Source organism: Canis aureus, chromosome 10 (assembly GCF_053574225.1).
Source record: "Canis aureus isolate CA01 chromosome 10, VMU_Caureus_v.1.0, whole genome shotgun sequence".
Classification (NCBI taxonomy): domain Eukaryota; kingdom Metazoa; phylum Chordata; class Mammalia; order Carnivora; family Canidae; genus Canis; species Canis aureus.
Genome location: NC_135620.1, coordinates 28,063,715 through 28,081,098, shown reverse-complemented (window position 1 = coordinate 28,081,098; position 17,384 = coordinate 28,063,715). Strand labels below are relative to the sequence as shown.

General features: G+C 40.1%; 1 protein-coding gene across 2 annotated transcripts in view; it reads left to right on the top strand.

Annotated features, from left to right (window-relative positions):
- SIL1 (SIL1 nucleotide exchange factor) overlaps positions 1–17,384 on the top strand; it is a 219,094-nt gene that overhangs the window by 113,620 nt on the left and 88,090 nt on the right. For both annotated transcript variants that reach the window (XM_077911887.1, XM_077911886.1), the window contains exon 4: positions 13,359–13,479. In XM_077911887.1, the coding sequence (XP_077768013.1) occupies positions 13,359–13,479 (121 nt within the window). The remainder of the gene's footprint in view (positions 1–13,358; positions 13,480–17,384) is intronic.

The window sequence follows — 17,384 nt, the reverse complement described above, 5'->3', positions numbered from 1 at the left end:
GACCCTGGATCGAGTCCCACATCAGGCTCCCTGCATGGAGCCTGCTTCTCCCCCTGCCTGTGTCTCTGCCTCTCATTCTCTCTCTGTGTCTCTATGAATAAATAAATAAAAATCTTTAAAAAAAAAAAAAAAAAGTTTGAGGATTCTGACAGGTGTCCAGGCTGGTGGGAGAATCACTCCATGGGCTTAAAGGCCTGGCGCTTTTGAGGGAAGGAAGATTGATGGCCATGATAGGATTCCTAGTCTATCTCATTAAAATAATCATCGTTCCTTACTATTATCTCATTCTACCCATTCTCCTGGTTCAGGCTTTATTATGTATGATTAGGGAAAGTACAATAGCTTTTCAGCTGGCATCCTTGTTTCTCGTATCCCTTTTTTATATACTGAGCTCCAGATGCTTCAAGTGCAGTTACTCATGGCCCCCTAAATACGTTCATTTCTTTGCTTGCTTGAAAGCCATTCTCTGGACTTGGAACTCCAGATGTTACTGCTGTTCTTCCTCATTTACTTCCTGCTCCTCAGGGCAGCCGTTGGCCTTGTTCATGTGGTATTCTTCCCAGTGGCCAACACAGCAAGTAGCCCTCAGTGAGTGTGCAGTAAGCTGTGGGAGAAAGGATGTCTAGAAAAGAGCAGGCTCTTGCCTAACCCTCAGTAAATGCTTGTTGAAAAGCTAGTTATGAAAAGAGGCTTACTGTGTCCTACATATGGTTACTTTGAGCCTTTATCCTGTATCTCTCTGACTCTAACACAGGAAGTCTTCTAAGTAGCATTGCTGCTAGTCCTTTTCCTTGAAGAACACTCTTCTTGTGAATTCTGTATGAGGAGGTTGGTGACCACCTGTTGTCTATCCTCCTTGAGGTCTGGGAAGGAGACATTGTGTAGGTCCCAGCAGGTGAGATTTTGGAGAGGGTAGTGGGAGCTGTCAAGATAACCGTTCCTAGAAGAAAACAGCGGAGTCTCTCGTTCTGAGGGGCTTTAACGCAGGTGAGAGATTTCTACCCCTGGAAGCCATGCCAGATAATTCTTCTATGGCCTTGCCCAGATTCTTAGACTCTGTGACTCAGAGAAAAATCAGTTTGGAGAATATTTTAATGTTTTTCTCATTTTGTTATTGTTTAGTACTTTTAAAAAAATGCATAAATATAACTACAGTCCAGACTAGTTTGCTGTGTGTTTCATTGTTTAAAAAAAAAAAAAGGTCTCTATTTGTGTTACCCTTCAAAAAGAATAACATAAAGGATTGGTTCAGGGTTCAGCACTCTGGAGAGGTTTGTGCACATTTTTTTGTTAGTGGTTCAGTTCAAGTTTTGCCTGAGAGACAGGATAGATGCTCATTTGTGTGAGGCAGGGATCTTGCCAGGACTTGTTTGAGGGTTTTGAATAAAAAAGCAGAAGGAGAGGGCTGTGGTAGTCATGGCAACCGGGCCTGTAAAGTCTCAGCTCTGACCAGCTCTGGTTAGGGGCTTGGAGGCCCTGGTGAGGTGAGTGACATTGCTTCCTGTTCCATAATCCTTCTATTCCTTAGGTTCTAGGGGAAGTAGGGACAGGGGGCTGGCATCCAAACTGACCTTTCTGGAGGCCTCCTGTGTACCTGGTGTTGAGCCTGAGCTACAGACACAAGTAATTGGTTCAGGAACTCAGCATAATAGGGAATTTTTATTCTTGTTGACATATACCTATAGGACTTGATAAATAAGATGTCTGTTTTATCCTGGTTGACATTTACCTTTTTGGGGCTATGTTTCCTGAAGCACTTTTAACTTCCTCAGAAACTGACACAGTATTTTCTCATTTGTTCTTCACAACAACCTAACACATGAGGGAAAGCAGACACAATAGATTCTTTTCATTTGGCACATAAGGGCATGGATTTTGAGAAAGAAAAAGGAATTTGGCTAACTTTATCCTGCTTTCAAAGGCAGAGCTGAGTGGGGAGCAGAGTCCAGAGCTCATGGTTGCATGGCCAGCTCTCATCCAAGCAGGCTGTGAGGGTAACCCTTGATTTTCTGGCAGTGCATCCAGGGATGACTTGAAAGAGCCTAGATGTCCCTGGAGGGGGAGGTTTCCAGGCATGAGCCCACAGAGGACAGCCTGTACTTTGCATCTCTCCCAAAGCTGTATATCTGCTGAGCATCTGATGGCAAGGTAAAAACAAGGGCACACACCTGAGTTGGCCCTGACTCTGCTGAAGCAGGGCAGCCAGGTTGCATAGACCCTCACTGTGGGCACTACCCAAGGAGGACCTTCCCATTGTGAGTCTAGGCGGGCGGATTTCTAATCACCAAAAACTGGGATGAGTTGGAACAAACACTGAGTCAGGCAAAATGTATCAGGAGGTGAAACATCTTTTCCGGCAGCCACAAACTGGCTATGGAATGAATTCCATTTATAGATACATTTTGTTTTGCTTTTATGTTTTAAAATTTGATGCTTTTAGAGGGAGCATTTTTCTCAGTCTTTACCCCTGCCTATTGCCTTATAGATGGCCCTTCTCACTTGTCTGCCTTACTTGCCTGCCTCCGGTGCATGTTTCTGTTGGCTCCTCCCTCTTGGATCACTGTTTCTCAAGATTTTATTTATTTGACAGAGAAAGCACAAGCAGGGGGAGTGGCAGGCAGAGGGAGAGGGAGAAGCAGGCTCCCCATGGAGCAGGGAGCCTGACATGGAACTCAAGCCCAGGACCCCGAGATCATGACCTGAGCCGAAGGCAGATGCTTAACCATCTGAGCCACCCAGGCATCCCTGGGTCAACTGTTTTCTTCCCAGCCCTTCTACTAGGGTTTTCTCTTGCCCAGGTGTTTCATGGCCTCAGGCTTTCTTTGGTCCATTTTCTTTCTGCCACACCCACAACTATCGTGGGGCTGTGTAGGCTCTGTGCTTAGCTCTCTCTCCTGGCTCCTAGAAATATACTTGGTGTCACCTTGGACTGTATCTGATACTTTTTTTTGCTGTTCCGGGATTTGAAAGGAGAAAGTAATGCTTTATCCAAAGAAATGTATTTTTAAAATAGTTTTATTGAGATACAGTTTATATGCCATAAAATACACTTTACTTAAAGTGTACAACGGGAATAATTCTCCAATGTCCTGGAGAAGGTTGGTAGAATAGATGGGAGTTTCCAGACTCTGGTCTTTGATGGAAAAGAAGTTGAAAAGCCAATTTTGGGGACCAAAGGCCAACTTTTTTACTTTGCTGAGTTAAGAGCCTTAACATAGAAACAACCTGCTATCATCCATCATCATCATTAGCTCGTTTTATAAAAAGACATTTTAACACTAAAAAGATAAAAACCACATAATTTCAGAAAGAAAAACTATTCCTTATATTGGACACTTTTAAATTCCTTGTTTCGGGACCACTGGAATGAATTGCCACAATAAACAAGCCACCTCCAAACTTGGCTTAAAACAACAGTAATTTCTCTTTGTGTAATTCTGTCTTAGAACTCTAGAAATAGTTCACATACCCTTAAGATGCCCCCCAAATAAAAAAAATTAAACCAACCAGCATGTGGAGGAACAAGAAATATATATACCACAAAATGGAATATAGACACTAATAAATGAACTAATAAACATTATACATTAGTCACTCTACTCAGGGGTAAGAAAGACAAGAACTAACCTAAGTGACTTTATGAAAAGATACCTGGACTAGATACTATAAAGTCAGAGACAAAAGAACTGCACATAGATGCTGTAATCTGGTTTCATAAGTGCATTTCACATAGGGGTTTGGGTCACTAATTTTGAAGCTATATTCACGCTAGAATTGAACAATAAATAAATACATTGCAGGTAAAAAGAGCCAAATTTCTTTCTGTTGGAGAAAGAAGTTACGCGTAAGGAAAGGGGAAAGACAAATGAACTCTGTGGTGTTAGATTGAAATCTGAGATATCAGTATGAACTTGTAGTTTTTAACAAAAATAGATAAAGAAATAGAGATAGGTGTATGAGCATATGCACAAATGTAGACACATTTGTGAATTTCTGAGCTATGTCTGACAGGGTATAAGAGCCATGGTACCTAGTAGTAATGAGCATACCTAGCACCCAGATCGTGGTTTCTAAATACTATTCTTCAATAAAAGAAACTAAGGCTCCTTGAGAAGTAGTTGATTCCAGGGCAAGGAAAGGAAAATACAACATGAACTTGTAACATCTTATAGAATTAGAAAGTAAGGAAATACTTGAAAAAAGACGATGATGGGGAAAGGAACTAGTTAAAAGGATATAAGAGCCAACCTGAAGGAATTCCTAATTGTCCAATCTGAAGCAACTGAGCAACAAAATAAATAATGAAAGTATTGAATTATAACTCATAGAAGAAAATATCCGTGAGGCCATATTTATTACTTAAGTAAATTGTTAAGTAGATAGAGGACTGAGCAGTCTTCTTGTAATAGAATTTCTTTCTTTTCTCTTTTTGTTTCTCTCTTCTCTTTTTTTGTAGCAAATTTTCTTTATTTTTTATTTTTTTATGTTTTATCTTTTTTAAAGATTTTATTTATTTATTCATGAGAGACACAGAGACAGAGAGAGAGGCAGAGACACAAGCAGAAGGAGAAGCAGGCTCCATGCAGGTAGCCCGTCGTGGGACTCGATCCCGGGTCTCCAGGATCTGGCCCTGGGCTGAAGGCAGCACTAAACCGCTGAGCCACCTGGGCTGCCCTCTTTATTTTTTTAGAGGTGCATACAGAAATATTTAGATTTGACATATTGTGATGTTTTTTTGTGTGTATTATGTTTCTAACATTTCATAGTACAAAAAAGTGAAGCAAGTGTGACAAAAAAGTAACAGTTAAGTCTGAGTGATATAGATGTACGTATTCATTGTGTTCTTCTTACTCTACTTGAAATTTCAATTAACGTATTAGGAAGGAGGGAAGTAGAAAATTGCCATTAGACTGTCACCATGGTGGTAATTGTTATAGAAGGATTCTTCTAATGGTGTGGTTTGAGGAGATAGGGGATTTCTGTAATCTCAAAGTATTTCCTTTGTAATTTTTAAAAACAATTCAGTGGCTTTTAATATATGCCCAGGACTTTCAACAATTACCAGTGTCTAATTGCAAAACATTTTCATCACCCCAGAAAGAAACCCCACCCCCATTAGCAATCACATCCCATTCCTTCCTCCCCCTAGCTCCTGACAACCACCGATGTACTGTATCTATGTTTTTCTAAAGATTTTACTTATTTATTTGACACAGAAAGAGGAAGGGGGAAGGAGAGTACAAGCAGGGGGAGCGGCAGAGGGAGAGGGAAAAGGCTCCTCGCTGAGCAGGGAGCCTGATGTGGGGCTTGATCCCAGGACCCTAGGGTCTTGACCTGAGCTGAAGGCAGATGCTTAACTAACTGAGCCACCCAGGCGCCCTATACTGTGTCTTTTGATTGGCCTATTCTTTTTAAATTTTACTTAAAAAGAAATCCTATGATATGTGACTTTTTCCATCTTGTTTCACTGAACATCATGTATTCAAGGTTCATCCATGTTGTGTTTGTCAGTATTTTATTTCTTTTAATGGTTGAATAGTGTTCTCCCATGTGTATATACCACATTTTCTTCATGTATCAGTTGATGGACATTAGGGTTGTTTCCACATTTTAGCTATTATAAATGATGCTACAATGAGCATTCATGTTTTTGGTGAACGTATGCTTTTAAATTGTCTTGGGTAAACACCTAGATGTGGGGTTGCTGGATTCATATGGTAAGCTTAAGTTGTTAAGAAGTTGTCAACCTACTTTTCTCAGTTTGGTAGTTTGCTATGATTTTTTTTACTACATTGAAAAAAGCTCAGTAGAAACTACTTTTATTAGTTGACCAAGGCCAATATCACCAGTAAGACACATTAAACCACAAACTTCGTGATATGATGCACTGAGAAGAACACTGCGTCATTTTTTTTTGGTGCTCCTGTGAGGGATGCACAACCTAAGTTTAATCATGAGGTGATTTTTTTAGAGGTGCATAAAGAAATATTTAGAATTCTCTGGTGAGAAGACACCAGACAATCCTGAAAACCTAATCAGTATTTCTTGTAGTGTCAAGATCATGAAAGACAAGGGAAGATTGAGGGATTCTTGCAGACTATGGGAGACTAGGGAGAACTAACAAAGGCCATGTGGGATCCTAGAACAAAAGGGGCATGGTGGAAATATTGGTAAGGCTTGAAAAAGGATCTTTATAGTTTGGTTAGTGTTATTGTTAATTTTCCAGTTGTGATAATTACTTATGACTATGTAATATATTAACATTAGGAAAGGCTGTGTAGGCAATATATGGAAAATGTATTATTTTTGCAGTTTTTGTCTAAGTTTAAAGGTAGTTCCGAGTAAAAAGCTAGAAAAGAAATCCAGTCTTTTATTCTTGTTCATATGTCTATAGATCAGTTATACCTAGTTGACCGTGGCTGGGCTCAGCTGGGCTTAGCTCCAGTCTGCAGTGTGGGTCCACATCTACTCCATGGGTCGCTCATCCTTCTCACGCCAGAGTGCTAGCACACGTTTCTCATGGTGGTGATAGAATTCCAAGAGGCTAAGGCTAGCAAAACACACAAGCACATTTTAAATTGCTGTGGCACATTTGCTAACATCCCACTGACCACAGCATGTCATAAGCCAAGTGCAGAGTCAAGGGGTGGAAAGGTACTTCACTACTGGTAGGAGGAACTGTAAGGTCACTTGACAAAGGGTGTGGGTACAGGCAAGGGGGGAAGACAGTTGGTGACAATAATGAAATCCACTACAGACTTACCCCCTTGGAAAAACAAGACTTGTTACTTTGGTCTCGGACTGTGATTAAAGTCAGTGACAGATTCCTAGTAAGAATAAAAATTCAAGTATTATATGGCCTTACTTAATTTGGACAGAGTTGCTTCTTGACAGAGACTTTTTTTTTCAGGCCATGGTTTGTGCCCAGCTAGTGGTAGAGACATAGACACTGTAGGCTTTGCATACCTGTTTGCCTTTTGGATCCCTGTCGTATTTCCTGCCTGTCTCCTTGCCCTCCACCTTTTAATCCCTAACTCTTTACTTGGATGTATCTTTTAACTTCCTGCTTCCGTTCTGCTCTTTCTGAGCGCCCTGGTCCCTTGACAGAGGCCCCAGAAGGATGCAGGTCAGGTTGCACGCTAACTTGGCCTTCTTCCCAGTGGGGTGGAAACATTTAAAATATTCTATTTTCTACTGCTTCTGCCTCTTCCGCTGCCATTGCTGGTTTTGTGTATCTTAAATGAGAGTAACCTGTATTTTAAGTTAATGCTATTGTGGTTGCTCCTGCCCCCTGTGGTGGCTTATGTGAAGGGAGTAATTTTGGAATTTTCCCCAAATAAAATAAATTGATTCACATAAGATTCTAGTCTGTTCCTTGGCCACTCTGGCACAGTATAACCTGTTAATGTTTTGAAACTTTTAATCACATATTTTTTTTCACCTTGTCCATTTCTGATTTTGATCAAATGTCTGAAAACTCAAAATACTATTGTTGGTTGTATTATTTTTACTAGTTTTACTACTACAAAAACTATTAACATGACTATCATGAATCCTCTTGAGCTAGTGAAAATCCTTGTTGGCGTTTGCACACACCTCTAGATGAGCTAGAATTTTCTCTTTCTCATTTTTAAGTTTTACTCAGCAAATAATTATTGAGGATTTATTGTATCCTAGACTATGGGATAGACCCTGGGGATAAAATGGTGACCATTTCTATTTACCAGATGAATTAAAAAACTAAACTCTAACCACTGATTGTGGTAATTGCTGTAAAGAAAAGGTCCATGGTGCTGCAAAAGACTATAGGGAGTAGCCAGGTCTGGTCTGGGGAAATAGAGGATACCACTGAGAGGAAGTGACTGTTAGCTGGGATTGGAAAGATGGGGAGATGGAGGCAGGCGTTGGAAGGAACATTCCGGGCAAAGCAAAGAGCATGGGTAATGGCCCCACCATAGGAGTGAGCATGCTTCTTTCATGGGATAGAAAAAGGCTAGTGTGGCCTGGAGAATAGGGAGTGGACAAGGGCCTAGATAGTAACTGGCCTCACTGACCATGGTGAGGACTTTCATCTTTATTCTGAGAGAAGTCAGAAGCCCTTAAAAGGTTCAAAGTGGGATAATGACATAGTCAGATTTGTATTTTGGAAAAAAGAGAATGTTCTTTGTAAAGAAGTTGGATCAGGAGCTAAGAGTAGAATAGAGAAACCAGCTGGAAGTCTATGGTGGTGTCTAGAAGAGACATGGTGATGGTTTGGACAAAACAGTGGTGAGGAGGACAGAATGAATTCATGAGACTTTATGGCAAGAAAAATCATTAGGTTTTAGAGATGCATTGGGTATGGAAATTGGTGAGGTAAAGGGAATATCAAGGATGACCTGTTTTTAGCCTTTAGTGCATGAATATACTCTTGTTTTGTCAGTTTGGGATCTCTCCATCTGAGACAACCTTTTGCCTTCACACATTCAGAGATTAATGCTGAAGAAGTTACCTATTGCCCCATGATCTAGGAAAAACAGAAATTACCAGGTCTGGTGTGCTTGGGTGGGTCAGTCAGTTAAGTGTCTGCCTTCAGCTCAGGTCATGATCTAAGGGTCCTAGGATAGAGCCTCATGTCAGGCTCCCTGCTCAGCAAGGAGTCTGCTTCTCCCTTTCCCTCTGCCCTTCCTCACCATTTGTGCTTTCTCTAGCTCTCTCTAGCTCTCTCTCTTTCAAACAAATAAATAAATTATTTAAAAAAAGAAGTTGCCAGTTCCTTGTTCTTGCCACCACTTGGCCTCACCTTGTCCTCTGCTGCGTCCATAGCCTTTCCAGTTCTTCCTGCTTCTTGTGCTCCTGGCCTCCTGTCGATTTGTGTGTCTGGTCTATACACACAGCTCTATTTTGGATTCCCTATTTTCCAGTCTGGGTCTCACTTTTTGCCACATTAAACCCTCAATTTAACCCTGTTCAGGAAATCTCCCCAGAGTAAGGTTTTCCCACTCTACTTGGGACAGATTTTTTTTTAACCTTGAAGAATTTTGGTTGCTTTTGAGGTTGAAAGGAGATCATTATGCACATACACTCATGTACTTAAGTTCCCATTAACTTTTTAGCCAGAGATACAGAAACTCCCTACTGAAGTGGAGCAGCAGGAACAGAATACCATGAAGGCATGGTGTTTTCATGGCTCCTTCGTTCTCTGGTGGGGACACGGTAGTTGGTGGGACTTGGAGTTCACTGCGGTTCTGTCAGAATTGAGAAAACTTGAATTTTTACATCATTACCGTTTTATAGTCAGGGTTTATCTGATCAAGTTCCGAGAGAACTTGTGCTATATACTTCCCTTAAAGGAATGGTTTTATATCGTTATCCTTTTTTAAAATAATTTTTTAAAGATCTTATTTATTTATTCATGAGAGAGAAGAGAGAGGGGCAGAGACAAAGGCAGAAGGAGAAGCAGGCTCCCTGCAGTGAGCCTGATGTGGGATTCGATCCTCGGTCTCCAGGATCACCCCTTGGACTGAAGGTGGCGCTAAACCACTGAGCCACCCGGGCTACCCCTCATCATCCTTTTTTGATCCTTGAAGCAAATTCAGCATCAGCAAGGCTATGCCATCCTTTGGCAGGAGAAAACACAGTCAAAGTTGAGATGTTAGAGCAGTTTTTCTTCTAGATTTATTTTTTTTAAGTTTTTTTAAAAATTTTTATTTATTTATGATAGTCACACACAGAGAGAGAGAGAGAGAGAGAGAGAGAGAGGCAGAGACACAGGCAGAGGGAGAAGCAGGCTCCATGCACCGGGAGCCCGACGTGGGATTCGATCCCGGGTCTCCAGGATCACGCCCTGGGCCAAAGGCAGGCGCCAAACCGCTGTGCCACCCAGGGATCCCTCTTCTAGATTTCTAGTATCTTGAACCCTTTCCCTAAAATTTTCTAACCCTTTGGCCATTAACATTGCTCTTTATATTGTTAAAACCTACCACAGTGGCCTGATATATATAGAGTTGCTTGAAAAATGTTAATTGCATGTATGAATGAAGAAGTGTAACATTTTGTTTATAGTATGTGATCTTGCACACTTGCTTTTTAACCAGTGTTTTTAAAAAATTCTTGTTTATTTCCAGTATAATTAACACAGTGCTATATTAGTTTCAGGTGTACAATATAGTGATTCTTCAATTCTATACATTACTCAGTGCTCAGCATGATAGGTATATTCTTTATCCCTTTCACCTGTTTTGCCTTCTCACCCACCTCCCCTCTGGTAACTGCAAGTTTGCTACCTATATTTAAGAGCCTGTTTTTTGGTCTCTTCTTTTGTTTTGTTTCTTAAATACCACATATGAGTGAAATCATATGGTATTTGTCTTTCTCTGATTGACTTATTTCACTTAACCATATATCCTCTAGATCTATATTGTTGGAAATGGCAAGATTTAATTCTTGTCTATATCTGAGTAATATTTCCCTTTTTTTGTTGTTAAAGATTTTATTTATTTATTCATGAGAGACAGAGAAAGGGAGAGGCAGAGACACAGGCAGAGGGAGAAGCAGGCGCCATGCAGGGAGCCCGACGTGGGACTCGATCCCGGGTCTCCAGAATCACATCCTGGGCTGAAGATGGCGCTAAATTGCTGAGACACCTGGGGTGCCCATGAGTAATATTTCCATTGTACATATACCACATCTTATCTATTCAGCTATTGATGGACACTTGGGTTACTTCCATATCTTGGTTATTATAAATAATGCTGCAGTAAACATAGTAGTACATATATCTTTTCAAGTTAGTGTTTTTTGTATTCTTTACGTAAATGCCAATAGTGGAATTACTGGATCATTTGGTAATTCTGTTTTTAATTTTTGAAGAACCTCTGTACTGTTTTTCTGGTGCTGTGGCTGCATCAGTTTGCTTTTGCACCAATAATGCACAATTTTCTGCCCATTTTTTCAATTGGATTTTTTTTTTTTTTTGGTGTTGATCTGTATAAGTTCTTTATATATATTTTGGATGCTAACTTCTTACCAGATATATCACTTGGAATATTTTGTCCCAATCAGTAGATTGTCATTTTGTTTTGTTGTTTCTTTTGCTATGGAGAAGCTTTTTATTTTGATATAGTCTCGATAGTTTTCTTTGGTTTTGCTTCCCTTGCCTTTGGAAATATATCTAGAAAAATGTTTCTACAGCCAGTGTGAGAGAAATTATTGCCTGTACTCTCTTCTAGGATTTTTATGGTTTCAGGTGTCACATTTAGGTCCTTAATTTATTTTAAGTTTATTTTTGTGAATGGGGTAAGAAGGTGGTCCAGTTTTCCCAACACTGATTTGTTGAAGAGACTTTCTTTTTGCCACTGTATATTTTTGCCTCCTTTGTCGTATATTTCTTGATCATATCATTGTGGGTTTACGTCTGGACTCTATTCTGTCCCATTAATCTGTGTGTCCATTTTGTGCCAGTACCATACTGTTAGGATTAGTACGGCTTTATAGTATATCTTGAAATCTGGTATTGTGACACCTCCAGATTAGTTCTTTTTCAAGATTGCTTTGATTTTTGAGGGTCTTTGTGGTTTCATACAAATTTTAGGATTATTTGTTCTAGCTCTGTGAGAAATGCTTTTGGTCTTTTGTTAGGTATTGCATTAAATGTATAGATTTTTTAAAAGACTTTATTTATTTATATGAGAGAGACAGAGACAGAGGCAGAGACCTAGGCAGAGGGAAGGGCAGGCTCCGCAAGGGGAACCTGATGCAGGACTTGATCCCAGGTCCCCGGGATTGTGACCTGAGCTGAAGGCACACGCTCAACCACTGAGCCACCCAGGTGCCCCTGGTTAGTTACATTCTTAAGTATTTTATTACTTTTGGTGCAGTTATAAATGAGATTGCATAATTTCTCTTTCTGCTACTTCATTATTAGTGTATAGAAATACATCAAATTTCTGTATATTGATTTTGTATCCTGTGCCTTGACTGAGTTGATTTATCAGGTCTAGTAGTTTTTTAGTGTGGTCTTTAAAGTTTTCTACATATAATATCATGTCATCTGCAAATAGTGGAAGTTTTATTTCTTCCTTACTGATTTGGATGCCTTTTGTTTATTCTTGTCTGATTGCTGTGGCTAGGACTTCCAGTATTAAGTTGAATAAATGAGAGGGAACCATTCTTGTCTTCCTGTTCTTTGGGAAAAAGCTCTGTTTTTTTTGAGACCTGCGCATGATGTTAACTGGGTTTTTCATAGATGACTTTTATTATGTTGATATGTTTCCTCTAAACTTGGTTTGTTGAGGATTTTTATCATAAATGGATGTTGTACTTTGTCATATACTTTTTCTGCATATCTTGAAATGAGCATATGGTTTTTGTGCTTTCTTTTGTTGATATGACCTATCACACTGATCGATATGTAAATATTGAACCACCTTTGTATCCCAGGAATAAATCCCACTTGATCATGGTAAATGATTTTTTAAATGTTTTGTTGGATTTGGTTTGCTAATATTTTGTGGAGAATCTTTACATCTGTGTTCATCAGAGATAATGGCCTGCAGTTCTTTTTTTGTAGTGTCTCTACCTCCTTTTTAACTATCATTGAGTACTTTTGTACAATGTATGCGAATAGCTCATCCCTTCACATTACTTGTTTTTTCAGCTGGTGGATTGACTCTTCTGAAATGGGTGGGCATAGGTTTTTAGTTTCTATTGATTCCATTCCCTGCCTCCTTGGCTTGCTCTGTCCTCCTATCTTCCAATCACTCCATGGTCTAGGGACTTGGGAAATAAAATAGGAGGAGATCCAGTCCCTGTGCTCATCAAGGAGAGAGCTGCATAGAAGGAGCTTAATGATGAATAGATAGAGGTGGTGAGGTCTGAGGTTGCTGGAATGGCAAGCTCTCTGGGGTTTTCTTAGACTGTCAGGGGAGATGCAAGAAGGGTGTCATGGAGAATGCAGTGATGTAGCCATGTCCTTAAGGGTGAGTAGATATTTACTATTCACCTGCACATTAACAGAAAAGCTTATTATAGCTCAGTTTAAAGAAAACAGAATAGCTTAAAGATGCAGGTTCTAACTGGGGTTATTGGTCTCTGAATTGAAGTGAGATGCCCTTGCCCATCTGCCTCATTTCCTTCATTTGATATGTGTTAGCAAAAGGAGAAAATATGTATGAGGGGTGTGTGTGTGTATGTGTGTGTGTGTGTGTGTGTGTGTGTGTGTGTGTGTTAGAGAGATGGATGGATTCAGGTAATGGAACACAGCAGAGTCTGGTCTTCATGAATTAATAAATTCTGTTGGCTTGTTAGTCAACCATTCCATTGCAGTGTCCCTTCAAGGACCGTATACCTCATGAGCCCTCTTTCTTCCTGGCTTTCAGGTCAGGCTGTCCCTGTAGGATCCCATGTACGGCTGAATCTTCAGACTGGGGCAAGAGAAGTGAAACTCCAAGAAGAGGACAAGTACAGAAATAATTTGAAAGGGTTGAGAAAAGGCAAAAGGTACAGTGACAACCCTCGGGACTGGGAGGTTGACAACATTGATTTTGTAATACTGAAAGTAACGACAAGGTAATATTTCTTACCCAAATTCATGTGGCTTTTTTTAAAATTTGAAATTTAGTAGTTTAGAATTTGTGATAAATCTGTCAAGGTTTTGTGAAAGTTTACTTGTAGAATCTTTGGAAGGAAATAGTTTGCAAAGCAAATGGATACTTTAGAAAAGGCTGTAGGGGGAATGCTTAACCTGTTTTAAAAATGAAGCTATTTTTCCCAGTACTTTAAGAGCACCCATTTGAATCTCAACAATTAATGCACTGATTACAGATGAGTCATCTATTCATTAAAACAGGCCTGTTAGGCCTTCTGCTTTGCCAGTAATACTTCCTTGGTGAACAATAAAATTGCATTTTAAAGTCTTTAATTCAGACTAACTTTTCCTCTTGTTAGTCCATACTAAAACAGGCTTTCTTGTAGGATAAAACTTTCCAATGCTAAGAGATTGCTTTATTTTTTAATAACCAGTTTAGATTATTTAATTTTTTGGACAATTTGTCTCTCTTTTTCTATTCTTTGGCTTGAGTTATTCAGCATTATATGCAAGTTCCTTTTTACATGAGAGTGGAGGAGGCATGGAGTTTGCAGGGGCTGCTAGATTTGGGCAATTTGAAAGGTCATAAATACCAATCATGAGGGCAGCCCGGTTGGCTCAGTGGTTTAGCGCTGCCTTCAGCCCAGGGCTTGATCCTGGAGACCCAGGATCAAGTCCCACGTCAGGCTCCCTGCATGGAGCCTGCTTCTCCCTCTGCCTGTATCTCTGCCCCTCTCCTCTCTCTCTCTCTCTCTCTCTCTGTGTGTGTGTGTGTGTGTCTCATGAATAAATAAATAAAATCTTAAAAAAAAAAAACAATCATGAGGTTTCTAACACAAGGACCAGCAGACTATGGCCCCTGGGCCATATTGAGACTGCTACTTATTTTTGTACAGCCCATAAGCTAAGTTGTTTTTAACATTTTTTAATGGCTGTAAAAAAGCAAAAAAAAATGCTATTTCATGGCTTTTAGAGTTTTGGTATCCATAAATAAAGTTTTATTGGAACACAGTTATGCTCGTTCATTTGTGGATGGTCTGTGGTTGCTTTCCCGTTAACCTGGCAGAGCTGAGTAGTTGGAACGATTGCCCTAAGACACACAAAACCTAAAATATGATGTGGTCGTAACAAAGAGTTTGATTCCCCTGTTTTAATAATGCAAGTATTGGCAATCCAGTAATGGACTGAGCAAAGTTAGTCCTTGAAATTTCATTATTTCAATAATATTCTGTAGTTAGATATAAGACTGAGAGTGCAGAGACCCAGTTCTTACCTGAGTCTTTTCCTTGATGTACTCAGGTTATCCCACCTGTGTATATGCACCTTCAGTCCTGTAGCACCACAGCCCCATAGAACAGCCTGTTCAGATGTGGGCGGTTATAAAATTTGACTGTATATTGTGATAAGATAAAGAGATATTTGTCCTCCACACAGTCTCCAACTGGGAAGGATCTTTATCTTCTCCCATCCCTCTTGATAGGCCTATACCCAGAGGCCATGTGATGATTCATTTCTTACAGGCATCTAAGAAGGAATAAAATTTCATTGTTATAACCCCTACCAAGCTCCCTCCATCCCTAGCACACACATATATATGCATATATCAGTGTCTCAGAGTATGTCAGGAGATCTTTTGTCATTATCTATGCCAAGTCTTACTTTCTAAATAAAAAGACTATTTTATTTTTGATTTAAGAATATTGAATTAGGAGCTTGATTAGTTTGGAATTTGTTTGTTGGTTTTACTGTTGTGGAAAGTTTGTTTTCCAGTACCTGACCATAGATCTTTAGGAGGAATGTTAATGCTTTATCTGTTACTCTTCTCTTTTTACAATAGAAATCAGAGTCATTCATGTGGTCTGTGATAGGCACACCATAAGAGAGAGATAACTGCCCAACTTCTGCTTCTTTACTTTTCTCCTTTGGCATGTTTCTGAGGGTTCTAGTCTGGAATGGCCTCCAGGGTATACTGGACATACCCTCTTCCTTCTCAGCATTTGTTAATAGTGGCAAACCTGTCTGAACAGCAACCCAAAGGCATTGACAAGGTGGTGTGGGTCTCACTGCTGTGAGCTCAGTGAGTCTCTGGCTGCCTTTGATGGTGACTTCTTCCTCCGTGGTGCACCTCATCTTGGGCTCCTCCAATTCCACTTAAAAGTGTCTTCTTGGCTCTTCAGTACCAGAATGGGAACAGAGGCTAAAGGGCAGAATTTATTTCCACAGTTGTTAAAGTATTTTGCTGATTTGCTTATTCTGTTTTGGGGGACAAGACAAACAAGACCCACAGTTTTCCATCAGATTGTCAAAGAAGTTGATTATCACAGAGTTAAGAACCACTGGCTAAGGAGGAATGGGGACGGTCCATTTAGCCTAATCCATGGTCGGCTCTCCACTAGTTCTGCTGGATACGTGACTGGCCACACTGCTAACTAGAGCTGAAATGCCTAGGACAAGGCATCTGACTCTGACTTGTTTTAGAGGCCTCTTCTGGCATTGCCTTCAGTGTGTATTTGGTTCCTAGCAACAGGGTTTTCTCTTACTATTTATGTGTTGAGCATTGTCACCTCCATTGGTGCTAGTTTATATCCCTGTCAACATCTTGAGATTGTATCTTTTTGCCCTGGAACAACCACCTTCTTTGAATCACCTTCTTATGTTCAGAGGGCTGAGGAACAGAGTACATCCAGGTTGTCCCATCTTGAGTTGAGCATTTACCATGGTACAATATGGCATTGTGGTTTAGGGAGTGGGCCAGATGACCATTTCCTTGCTCCCTTCATTCATTTCACAAAAGACCTATTAAGTGCCTGTGTGCCATGTATTAGGGGTACAGTAGTAAACAAAACAGGATGCCAGCATTACGGAGGCTGGCAGCCAGGAAAACAGAAAAATCAAAATGCAAGTAAAGTAATTACTTAATGGTAGAAATTGGTAGATAATGGTAGAAAGTAGAGGAGAAATAAACAAGATAATCAGTCCCTGGAGAAGGCCCCGTTAGATAGGATGGTTTGAAAGACCTCATTAAAATGCTATTTGAACTGAGACCTAAAGAATGACTGGGATTTAGTCATGCAAAGTGTTAATTTTATAGGTTTAAGGTTAGAGCATCTCAGGCAGAGGGAAAAAGAGTCTCTAGCTTGTTACGGAAAAGTCTTCATCAAATTTGGAAAACAAGAAAATGACCAGGGTGACTAGAGAGTAAGAGAAGAAGGAAGAGTAATAAATGATTTTGAAGAGCAGCCTGATGAGGGGTCAGATCATGTGGAGTTTGATGATGCATGTTGAGCAGTCTTGATTTAACTAGAAATATAATGGAAAGCCAATGGAGGATTTGGGGTGGGAGAGTGGTTTAATATAATACAGTTTAGGAAAGTTAGTGTAGTTGCTGTGTATATGGAGAATAGGTTGAAGGTGGACAAAAGAAGAAGCACAGAGAGACAATTAGGGTGTCGTTTCAGTGGATGACGTAAAACGGTGGCTTAGTCTAGAGTGTCATGATGGAGAGGGATGGGTTTGGAGATTTAATTTGGAGGTAGTGCAGCAGGACTTGCTTACAATATAGATTTAGGGGTTTAAAGAAGGTGATGGGGAGGTATTTGAGATAAAGCTTTGTTTTGGGCATTTAATACAGTTAGGTTCTTGGAAGTACCATTTTTTGAAATAGAAAAAAATTGGGAGAGGAACAGATTTATGAGGAGAAACATCAAGACCTGTGTTTTAGATATAGTAAGTTTGGGGTGCCTGATGAACATCTGAGATCCATGATGTGTCAGGTAGTTGTCCCAGAGTCTGGCTGATACTCAGTGGAGAAGATTGG